The 11,771-nt window shown below is 60.4% G+C and overlaps 1 protein-coding gene across 1 annotated transcript; it reads right to left on the bottom strand.

Moving 5' to 3' along the window:
- Positions 1-507: 507 nt before the first annotated feature.
- On the bottom strand, positions 508-10,455 carry SHISA8 (shisa family member 8). Its single transcript, XM_082072431.1, has 5 exons — positions 10,423-10,455; positions 9,692-10,320; positions 2,228-2,352; positions 1,997-2,137; positions 508-1,294 (listed from the first exon to the last, which is right to left on the bottom strand). The coding sequence occupies exons 2-5, from the start codon at positions 10,237-10,239 to the stop codon at positions 984-986; spliced, it is 1,125 nt and encodes a 374-aa protein (XP_081928557.1). The 5' UTR covers positions 10,240-10,320; positions 10,423-10,455; the 3' UTR covers positions 508-983.
- Positions 10,456-11,771: the final 1,316 nt, after the last annotated feature.

The following is an 11,771-nucleotide window of genomic DNA, read 5'->3' on the forward strand; positions in this document are numbered from 1 at the left end:
AAATGGAGCTGTACGGATTGCAAGGAAAGATAGTCCCTTGGTGGAGCAAGTCCGGTGTCTCTGTGCTGTTTTGGAAGCAACCCAAGAGGCTGATGGCTTGAGCAGAGCCAAGCAAGGTAGAGCTGGGCCAGAAACCTGCAGTTTTAGGAGCATCTATATGGGAGGGGAGCTTTTGCTTGACCTTGCTTGGAACAATGTCCTTTCGCTCCATCTCTTTGTTTCTCTGCTCCCCCTGGTAAAACTCTGTCAGAACCAGTAAACTTCAGACAGAGGAGATCTGTTTGGATTTTGTGTAGCTGCTCGCAGGGTTTTGCGGTTGCCCCTGGAAGCTGTGTTCCCATTGTGTCCCCCATTGGGGGGGTTCCCCAGCCCCTCTGGGAGTGGGCTTTGCACCCTGCTGCCCATGGGGAAGGGGCTGGGGTGTTGGGAGCAGCATGGGGTCCCCAGCCATTCCATACCAAGGCCATACAGTTTAATGTATTATTTATTGAGAAGGTGGATGGGGCAGTGGGGAACGGGAGGCTGGGGAGGGAAAGAGGCTGCTTGGGCTCTGTCAGCAGCAGGGGGATGGTGCTTTGAGTCCGTTGCCCTTCTCGTGCCTGGTCACAGGAACACGGTGGGGGTGCCTGGCCCCAGTAGGATGTGTTGCCCCATCCGTGGGGGCTGCAGTCAGTCCAGCTTTGGGCTCCCATCCCCTGAGCAGAGCACTGGTCCCACAATATGCCCTTGGCTCAGCTTCTTCCTGGGGTGTGCTGAGAATGGCTGAAACTCATTGTCCAGGCTCGAGGGACAGACTGGCCACCCCGATGGTGAAGCACAGCTGGCAGCCCCATCCCCCGGACAGGAAGGATGATAAGTCTCCCAACATGGCCAGCTGTTGCAGTTTATGTAGGACTAACGATGTTTTTCTCCATCGGGCCACCCCCCGGGGGAGGCCATCAGCCATGCCCAGGCACGGGGGGCAGCCCTGCTCCCCGGTGGTGTCAGACGGTGACCTCAGTCTTGCTGTTGGTGGCGAGGTGCCGGGGGGGCTGGTTGTACGCTGGGGCGGCAGGGCCAAAGGGCTCAGGTGGCCCCTCGAGGCGCAGGGGGGCCAGGCCGGGCCGGCGGGGGCCGCGTGTGGGGGCCCCCTCCCAGCCCCCAGGGAAGGCTGGGCTGGCTGGCACCTTGGCACCCTTGGCCTTGGGGCAGCCCTCAGGCAGGGCTGGGGCCTCGGAGGGCAGGAAGGGCAGGGTGCTGGTGGATGGCGTCTCCGGCCCCCCGAATCGCCTGTAGAGGTCCTCAGGGGCGCTCTCTGTGGGGACAACAGTGCAGCGTCATCCCACAGGGACATCCCCCGCTGCCAATGCAGGGGAGCCTGAGGGGGCTCTGGATTCTGCAGGACGGATTCTGGGTGCAGATTGGCTGCGGATTGAGGGGATCTTGGCCACTAATTGGCTGGGGAGTGCAGCAGGGGATCCTGGACACTGATTGGGTGAAGGGTGCTGTAGGGGTTTGGAAGATCCTAGGTGCCAATTGGCTGGGCAATTGGGAGCCTGAACCCTGATTGGGTGCACAATGCTACAGGTCCACATGGAATCCTGGGTGCTGATTGGCTGGGAAGTGCCCATGTGAGATCCTAGGCTGTGATTGGGTGGGCAGTGCTGCAGGTCTGTGTGACATCCTGAATGTTGATTGGCTGAGTGCAGTAGACCCATGTCAGATCTGGGTGCTGATTGGCTGAGAAGGGCAGTAGGGCCTATGTGGGATCCTGGGTTCTGACTGTGCAGTACAGTGGGCCCATGTGGGATCCTGGGCTCTGATTGGCTGGGCAGTGCAGTATGGCAGGAGCTGCAGAGCCTCTGCCACGAGCAGCAGCCCTGGGCGCACTGGGGGACCAAGCAGTTCATCCTGCCCCTGCCCCTCTGCAACCCCCCATCACTCTCCACCTGCCTGCACGGTCCATCAGGCTCATCCCCCTGGCTCCCATCCCAACCCCCGTGGCCATGACACTCACCTCCGGCCTTGAGGGTGGCGTAGGCAGCGTAGGCAGGGGCTGGCAGGCCCAGGCTGCTGCCCAGCGGTAGGCGCTTGCCGTGGCTGTGGGGCCGCCCCAGCGGGGGGGCAATGGCCACTGCGTTGTTCAAAGGCGGCTTGTCTGGGGGGACAGAGGCAGGTGACGGGGGGCTCAGCCATGGGCAGTGCCTTCCCGTTGCCTCTCTTCATCCCCACTGCACTGACATCTTACCTGTGCTGTTCCTGGGGGGCCCCCGGGCCAGCCCCTCACCCAGCGGGACCTGCACGCTCCCCATGAGGCCGTCCATGTGCTCGGAGGGGCCATGGCCTGGCTCTTTCAGCAGGTCTGTCAGTGTCCTGGCAGAGGGACAAATGGCCGTTAGGGTGATACCCTGCTCCCCTAGACCCACCAGTGCACCCCAACCATGAACCCATCTCTTTGGAGGCAGAGCCAGGTGGCCTGGGGTTGGAAAATGGCTGCTGGGAGCAAGGAGTGCACCCAGTCTCCCAGCCCAGCTTTTTCACCAGGGCTGGTCAGCCCCCACCACCCCCCCAACAGTGAACTGGGGTCTGGCTGGGGCAAGGGGAACGCATGGCTCAGAGTGAGATGCAAGGGTATGACCAAATGAGCAGGAGGAACACCTCAGAGACTCTCCCCCAGGGAGAGCCTGCGGGAGAGGAGGTGACACCTCCACTTGAGTTCCTTCAAAGCAGAAAAAAAACACCAAGGAAGGGATTAGAGAGGCTGCTTGTGCCTCTTTGGGGAGGAGGATGAACTAGTGGTGCCCCCCGGCGCATGCGCTGTCTGTGAGTAACGCCATCCTTATAAGTAACAGCATTAAACATTAAACACCGTTACATAAGTTACAGCCCTATTTCGTTCAACAGTCAGGGATGGAGTTGCTGCAGTCCCACCATGGTGCACCGGTGGTTCTGGAGCAGGACACACCAGCAAAGCCCAGAGTGGGGCACTCTGGTGGTGCCGGGGCAGGACACGCCAGTGGTGCTGGAGCAGGGCACCCAGGTCGTGTCACAGCGGGGCATGCCAGTGACGGTGGAGCAGGGCATGCGGGTGGTGCCAGAGAAGGGCACGTCCCCACGGCGTTGCAACCTTTGGCCACGAGTCCTGGAGTAGGATGGGATGCTCCTGCTGGTGCAGGGCTTTGCGGGGAGGAGACCAACCATTCCACCTGCAGAGACAGTCCCTGCATGACTGCAAAGGTTCAGGGGTGTCCACTTTTGGCTTTTTTTGGCTCCCTAATCACCAGCTCGCTGTCAGCACACCTCGCACCTCAAGGGCTCTGGCTGGCTCATAGATGCACACCAGCAGCCACAGCAGGAGCTCATGGTTAGTGAGTGGCTGGATGATAAAACAGCAGATTAAACTCAATGTGGATAAATGTAAATTGTAGAGGAAGGGAGGAATAATCCTGAGTCTGTGGATGTGGCAGCTCATGGCTTCGGAGTGCTCAAAAGCCCAGCGAATATGGTGTGGGAATTGCCGGGGAAAGCCGTGGGGAAGGCAATGTGTTATGCTCAGGGCTGCAGATACTCGGAGGGCCTTGAGGGCTGCTCCCAGGACATTTTCCCTCCCAGTCTGGATCCAGTCAACATAACAGGACAACAGAAAAAGCAGCAAAGTTACAGGGGAGAGTCGCTTGCCCTTTGGGTTCATTTCACATCATTCTTGGGGAGCTCTGGGTAACAACCTCCCTGGGATAATTTTATCTTCAAATGGGCCACCAGGACCACCATGGAGCTCAACAAATTGAAATGAGGGAGGAACAATACCTGGCACCAGTATATACAGGAGGCTGACCAGCTGGAAGGCAGCTTGGCACTGGGGAGGCCATACCTGGCTCCAGCTTTGGGGTCCCCAATACAGGAGAGACATGGACATCCTGGAGAGAGTCCAGTAAAGGACCAAAAAGATGATGAAGGGACTGGAGCATCTCTTCTGTGAGGAGAGGCTGGGACTGTTCAGCCTGAAGAAGAGAAGGCTCAGGGGCATTTTATCAATGTGTATAAATGCCTGAAGGGAGGGTACAACAAGAACAGTGCCAGGCTGACAAGAGGCGATGGGGTGCAAACCAAAACACAGGAAATTCTTTTTAAACAGAAGAAACAACCTTTTTTTTTTCCTGTGAAAGTGGTCAAATGCTGGACCAGGCTGCCTGGGGAAGCTGTGGCACCTCCATCCTGCAGCTATTTAAACCCCACACCAACCAAGGAGCCCTCCTGCAGCCAGCTGATCCCAGCTCTGGGCCCAGACAGGCTCCTTTGGCCATGGGGGCTGCACCCAGAGAAGGTCTGGGCACAAGCCTGGGCAAGCGGTGGGCTGTGCCCGGGCAGGGGAGTGCAGGTCCCCCAAGGCCGTGGGCATGGGCTGTCAACCCGTGGAGCTGCCGCTCTGTCAGCTCCCACCTTTCCCACGGTGCACAGCTCACCGGCCCCCTCCCCGCTGGCTGCTGCCTGCTCTCGCCTCTCCCTGGGGCCCAGCGCTCAAACAGGCTTGTTTCACCAGAAGTTCAATGAGATTTGACCTATTTTTTTGACTTTTTTTTTTTTTTTTCCCCCCTCAGGTCTATTTAGGAAGCTTGAGCAATCCTTTATCTGTGACTTCCTCTGCAGATAAATCCATCAGTGCAGCTTCTCATAAGCCTGCCCTCTGTGCCGACCACCCAAGGTGTGTAGATGATAACAATTAACACTAATGGAACGAGCAGCTCTTAACGAGCTATTTTGCTAAGGTGAGAAGCGTGTTTGAGCCCTCAGTGCCAGCAACACCCAGACTTACCCCCGCATCTTGGCGAACCGTGCCACCAGCCAGGGCTGGTAGCAGGGGCCATGGGCTGCAGCCCCATCCCCATCCCCAGATGCTGCAGTGTAGGGGAGATGGACCTGGAGGGTGACACCCTGTTGAGGAGCTACTGTCTCACTGTACGTGTTTTTGGGGCTTTTATGAGCTCCAGCCTGGTCCCATGGCTGGGGGGCTTAAGGTAGGTCAGGCCACACCTCCCTAGGTCACCCCATGGTCTGTGGCATCAAGACAGCTCCAGGGTGCAGATGGAGATGGGGAACACAGGCCAAGTGCAGCTTCAAACCTGCACTGCTCATTTGCAACAGAACGCTAATGAGAGGCACCACCAAGGCCTCCCTCCACCACCGTGGCCACGGATGCTGAGCACGAGGCCATGTCTGAAGGTCACTTGCCACCCAGCGTGCCTGAGCACAGCCTTGCCTGCACGGTCATGCAGCCACCTCTGTGGCAAGCCTAGTTGTGCCAATAGGTGCAACCAAGGTCCCCCAAACCAGCCTGGCACAAGCCCTGAGACCAAGCAAAGAGGCAGATCTAGGAGCAGTGATGACGGAGGCCAAGACAGCTCCATGGCAGGACCTGGCATGAAGCACTCAGTGCTCACTAGCCATCCCTAGGGGAGCCACCAGCACATGAAATGGAGGTGCCCGTGTGGGAGTAGGACCCAGAGCCTGGCAGAGCACTCAGCCCAGGGCCTGATCTGCTTTTGGGAGGCCCAAGCCCCACCCGGCACACCCAACAGGAGAGTGGCTGCAAGTCTTGGGCAAGGGGACAGGGGGCAATGGGAGGAGACAGGAGCACAGCTGCCAGAGGAGAGGAGAGATGACAGAGTGATGGGCAAAGTGACATTGCCCAGAGCTGGAGTGAACCCTTTGAGGGAACGTGAAGGTGGCAGCCACCAGCTGAGCGTGGCGGTGAGGTTTGGAGCAGGGGAGCAGTGGCAAAGGAGACACAATGCACACTGTGGCTGTGGGTGGGCTGGCACCCCAGCCAGCCACGCTGCTTCTGCACCCAGCAAGATGGTCACCTGCACCTCCTGGGGGGCACATTTCCCCTGGTTTATGGTGCCTGGCATGGTCAGATGCACAGTGGGGGCCCAAATACTATGAGAGGACCCAAAGAGTGAAAAGTCACCATTGGGGGCTCAGCTACTGTGGCTTCCAGGGCACCTGCTCCCGCCAGCTGTTTTGCCCCTCTCTAGCATCCCCACTGCCCCCCAGAAAGCTGCTTCTTGCCCAACTCTTCCAATAGGGATGTTCACCCCAGCCGTAAGGGGTAATCTCCCCCTAGGAGAATCTGAGCAGAGTTAAGGGGTGCATGCCCACTCTCATGTGATGGGCAGAGCCGGATGCCAGCAGCCCCCGAACATCCAATGTCCCCAAAGAACCAAGGCCTGAAGAAAAACATGGGCAGGTGTTCCTGACTCAATGCAGAGTTTGGCCAGGCTGAGCGAGTGCCGGCGACAGATGCCAAGCCTGAGCCGAGCAGGAAGGAGAGGGGTTTGTGTGAGCTGCCATAAGGCCCTGCAGGAGGAAGGCGGGTGGGGTGGGGAGGGGAGGACACACCAGGTAGCTGCAGCTGCTTGGGTGCCCGCTCCCCTGGGAGGACCAGCAGCCAAAGCCAGAGGAGAAGCTGTGTTGGAGGCAGCCAAGGTGAAGAGGTCTCAGGAGAAGTTGGACAAGGGCTCAGGTGTTTCCACCTGGGAGGAGCTAATGCATCTGGTTGCTCTTCCTGGGCTCAGACCAGTACCAGGACCATGAAGAACATGTTTGGAGGTGCAGGAGTGGTTGGCTTCCTCCCTACAAGTGAAAAGCCTGCAAGCAGTGGCAGTAGGACCTGTTCTGGGGCAGCAGAAAAACCCCGGCAGGATGGAGGGATGGGAATGGAAACCAAGCCGGCCATGCAACAGGGAGCTGGACTGCAGCCACGATGCGGAGCCCAAGGAGCGAATGAGAAGCTCCTACCTGAGGTGCTGAGAGGGAGGTGAGGTAGCACTGCCTGAACCTTTAGCCATGCATGGGTACGGGGGCAAGGCAGCTAGAAATAGCCCCGCTCTCTTGGAGGCAACAAGATGAAACATGTTGCCTGAGCTGACTGAGCACACAGTGTCCCTTTTTGGATGCCTGTGCCATGTACCCAGCCCTGGCACTGTCTCCATCAGCCATCCTGGTGCTTTTCCTGGTGCCCAGGGCTCCATACCCAATGCACCACTCCTGCTCTGCCGTGGCTTGCCAGTCACTGTCCCCAATGGAACCAGAGCTGCTCACAGCTTAAGCAGAGGGACACAGGGCACAGAAGATGGTGACACCTCTCCTGCCTTCTGCAGTGATGGAGGTGCCCTTCTGACTCTGTTCACAAAGGCAGACAAGAAAAACTCGCCTTCTCCTGGTCTACATGCCAGTGCCACAGAGATCTGCGGCTGGAGCAAAGGCACCAATCTTCCTGAACTCATTGGGACAGTTCAGACTTGCACAAGCGACAGGGAGTGGGGAAACATGAGGAAACACATGGCTTCGGCGGTACAGAATTGAGGGTACCCACAGAAAATACCACCAGCGAGTGGCAGTGGTCCCGCCAGGGGTGGGTGATGGGAGAAGGCAAGACCTGCCTGCAGGGGATGAGGACCCGGGTCTAGGTGTCTGGGGGACTGACCCCTCCCCAAGCACAGTATCTCCTTCCCAGGAGCTAGGGGGGGTAGGAAGGGGGGGAGACCAAAAAAAGACGTGGTGGCGGGCGAGTGGAAGGGGAGTCGGGAGGCTGGCGGAGGCCGTATTGATCCTGTCAAGGTGCCAGCGCTTCCTCAGGCGACGCGGGGCGGGAGATGTGGGCGTGCAGCGGCACCCAGCCAGGCTTCCCACCAAGGGGGAAGGGCTGCAGCACGGATCCCTCAAAACTGAATTGTGCAGGTCAGGAGGACCCCACAACCCCTATCCATGCCTGGATACAACCCTCCTCCAAGCAGGGGGGGTCAGCCTCTGTTCCATCGGGTGGGTGCAAGGAGATGTGTGGGTCTGGAGATGGGGTGCAGCAGGTCCAGAGTTGGGGTGCAGCATCCAAAGGCTGCCCAAACCCCAGGTGGGGGACAGGGGGAGGTGGGTACCCCAGGCGAAGGAGAGAGGGTGCCTGTGCTGGGGGTGCAATCAGAGCGGCTCCCTGATCATCCTGGTGAAATCATTCCTTCTGGCCCTCCCTTTATTTATTTATTTTTTTAAGCTAAAATCCCTGAACAAAATGGCATAGAAAGGGGTTTATCACCAGGCTCAATGTCCTCACTAGGAAGATGTGAAGTAGAACGTGCACCCTGCTGCCTGGTGAGGTGCTGGATTCAGCTCAGCTCCCTGCCCCTCTCTCTGCTATTGCACCCCTTTCTGTGTCCCCTCTCCATCCCTTCCCACTTTGGTTAAGGGCAGCCATGGCATGACCACTTTGGTGAACCTGCCCCAGCGCGGCTCCTCGTCTGTGTGTGTGTTTGCACACGCGTGTGTGCACACGTGTGTGCCAGGGGGAGGCCGAGGAGGGGGACAGCTCTGAGTCAGAGCCGCAGGGGCAGAGCTGCGCCGGGGAGGCTGGAGCTGCCGGCAGCTGCTCTGAAGTGTTAAACTCATTTAATGTGATTAGTTAAAAAAAAAGAAAGAAATCTTAAAAAGGAGGGAGAAGAAGAACCTACCTAAGCAGAGGAGCTGTACAACATGACACTGAGGGGAAAGCGAGGCAGCAGAGCCATGGCTGGTGCTGGGGCCACCAGCCCTGCCCTCCCTTGCCTGGCCCTGCCTGCGTGTCCTCCCTTGCCCTGCCACACCCTGCCCCACCCTGGTCCTCCCCACCCCAGGCCAGGGGGGGTCACCTGCCCCTCCTGCCTCTCCCCATACACCCCAGCATCAGGCACATGACCCCACCGCCCTCATGGAAGCTGGCAGTGAGCCCTGGGGGCTGAGGCCAGGCCACTCATGACACCTCAGTGCTGGGAATAGGGGGTAGGCTGTGTGGCAAGGAGCAGGGGAGGTGCCAAAATGGTGCGAAGAGTGTGTATTTGGAGCCAGGGCTGGTGTGGAAGGGAGAGGGGAAGATGCACCAATGGCCCTGGGAACTGAGCAAGACTGGGGGGAGGAACAGGGGGTCCCCAACACTGAGGTGTGCCTGACACCCCGACATTCCGCTGCTCAGCTCCAGGAGGGGGCCATAAAGCTGGAGCCGCAGGGCACGGGTACTGAGGGGAGGCTGCCCATGTTCTACTGGAGGCTGAGCCCTGGAGGGTGTGCAGCCTGGTACCCCTGCTGCAAGGGCCATGTCCCACCCTGGTGCACCAAGGCGGGCACCCATGCACACCCGTGCATGCACACAAATGTGTGCACACACACACTGAGGAGGTGCAGCAGCCACGGCAGAACTGTCTTTACTGTCTCTTCTTCCCCGAGCACTGACAGCGAGGCTGAGCCCAAAGGTCCTCAGTCGCCCCATACACAGTCTTGCCTCCCTTGCACACTGGGAACCACAGCTTTGTTTTGGGGGAGGAAGCCACATCCTATAGCTCACATGTCACCCACCCCACTGGCTGGTGGGGATGGCTCTCCTGAACCAGGGACAGGCCTCCAAAGGGACAGAGCAGGTCATTTTGAGAGGGGATGAGTGTACAGTCACCCCTTGTCATGAAGGCTGTCCGGGCTGGCACCTCTCCCTGCCAGGACAGGTTGGGGGGCTGCAGCCAACCCATCCCCTTGGTGTCTCAGCATGCTGGGACAGGGGTTTTGGGGATCACCTCACCCTCTTGGCAGCCCCAGGGCGAAGCTGGGAGTCACCCTAGGCAAGGGGCTGGGGATGTGGGCTGCCACCCATGGGGGGGCGTTCAAGCAGGGCAGGTGGGCGACTGGACCCCTTTACCTGGAGACGGTCATCTCTGTCTGGGGACCCTGTGCCTTCTCCAGGCCCAGCTTGGTGAAGATGCCCACCAGCACCATGATGGCCACCACGCCGCAGATGATGTAGACGATCATGTTGGTCTTGTCACGAGTGGGGTCCTCAGGGGTCTCGTCCACCCGGGCAGGCGGCTGACCTGTGTTGACCCAGTTGGGAGTGTCATAGTTGGAGCAGCCGCTCTGGTCCAGCCGCCCGGGCTTGAACTGGCAGCAGAAGCGGTACCCGCATGTCCCACAGCAGTACTGGTAGATGCCGGCGTTGCAGTTGAATGGTGGGTCCCACTGCCCCATCACATCGTAGTAACCGCGGCAGCGGTCCCCCCCAGCTGGTGCTGCCCCGGTGGGTGCGGGCGCCGTGGTCTCCACCGATGGTGCTTGGCTGATGTTCCCGCTCTCACTGGGCGCCCCGGTGCTGGTCTCGCCGCTCCACACACGGCCCGGCTCCAGCAACACCAGGCAGCAGATCCCTACGACGTAGCTCGGCTCCATCCGCCCGCGGCTTCGGGGAGCCATCCGGGCGAGGGGGCGAGTTAGAACCGCTCGCCCGGGACCGACCGCATGGCCGCCGAAGAGCCCCCGCGGAGGAGAAACGGGCTGAAGGGGGAAAGGAGGTGATGGGGAAAAGGCAAAAAAGCGGCGGGGGGACAGGGGAAAGAAAGAAGTGGTGGGGAGAAAAAAAAGTGCGAGGGGACGTACCCCCTCCCTGCCTCTCCCCAGATCGGCCGACGGGCAGAAATTCAGCGCAGGAGGCGATGCGGGCGGCGGGGGAGAGCCGCCGCGTCCCCTTCCCGGGCGGCGGGAGGCGGCGGCGGGCAGCGGGAGCGGGCGGGCGGGCCGGGGACCGGCGGCCGCCCCATCCCCGCGCCTCTGCCCGCGCCTCCCGGCACCGCGCTCCGCCGAGGGGAGGCAGGAGGAAAGGGAAAAGCAGCGAAAGCCCTTCGCACCAGGGCGGGAGGAGCAGGAGAAGGACGAGGAGGAGGAGGAGGAGGAGGGCGGGGGGAGGGAGCCGGCGCGGCCAGCGAGGCGCGGGGGGCTCGGCTCCCCCGCCGCCTGACAGCCTCCCGAGGAAACCGGAGAAGGTCCTTCACCGAGTCCTCTGCCAGGCTCCCCGCCGCCACCGGGCGGCAGGACGCCCGCCCTCCCCGTCGGGCTGCCGCCGCGGGCGGCCGGGCACGCGTGGCACCCGCCCCACACTGCCCTCCTGCCCCTTGCACAACACCCCCACCCTGCAGCGAGACACACACCCTCCCGGGAGGGAGCTGCGGGGAGGGAGGCTGGCAGGGGGCAGGATGGGTGTGTGCTGGGGGGTATGCAGCCCCCGGGGTGGTGGGATGCCCTCCCGCAGCCCCACAGCTGGGGGCCACACGGGAAAGAGGGGGGACCAGCAACCCCGGTGACGTGAGAGCATCCCAGCATCCCTCAAGGGGGGCTGTGCACTGGGGAGGTGCAGGATGGGTGAAGTGGGGGTCTACTGGGGCACAGCCAGAAACATCTCTTCCCCAGAGCCACAGTGATTTTTAGCAAATCACTGGCTGGCCCCTTATTTCGGCTTCAAAGTCCGGACCTATCTGGGTGACATGCACCCACTGCTCTGCTCTCTGGCCAGCGCCACACATATTAATCCTCACTGCCAGCTCCTCTCCCCAGGAAGGCAGGATTTGCTTTCTCTACTCTAGGTCTGTTGTGGCAAAAGCAGGGTGGGGGAAACTGAGGCACCATCAAGCCCCTCACCCGGCACCAGCGTGTTGTGCAGCCTGGGACAAGGGTGGCCAGAGCAAGGGGCAGTGACATGTGGAAGCTGTGGCTGCAGCCTCATCTTCCCTGGATGGTCCCGCATCCTGCCCCACAGAAGGACAGCAAATCCAACATCACCACTGTCACCTTGGGCAAATAATTTTCTCTGTGCCGTTTGGAAGAGTGGCTGTGTACTGCCTCATCCTGCCCTGCCCTGTCGGTACCCTGACCTGGGAAACTGGGCTGCCTCTGGGCTGCACAGTGCTGGCACAGGAGACCCCAGCCCTCAGGTAAGCAGTGATGCAAAAAGA

The sequence above is a fragment of the Streptopelia decaocto genome, assembly GCF_964273445.1.
Source record: "Streptopelia decaocto genome assembly, chromosome: 1".
Taxonomy (NCBI): Eukaryota; Metazoa; Chordata; class Aves; order Columbiformes; family Columbidae; genus Streptopelia; species Streptopelia decaocto.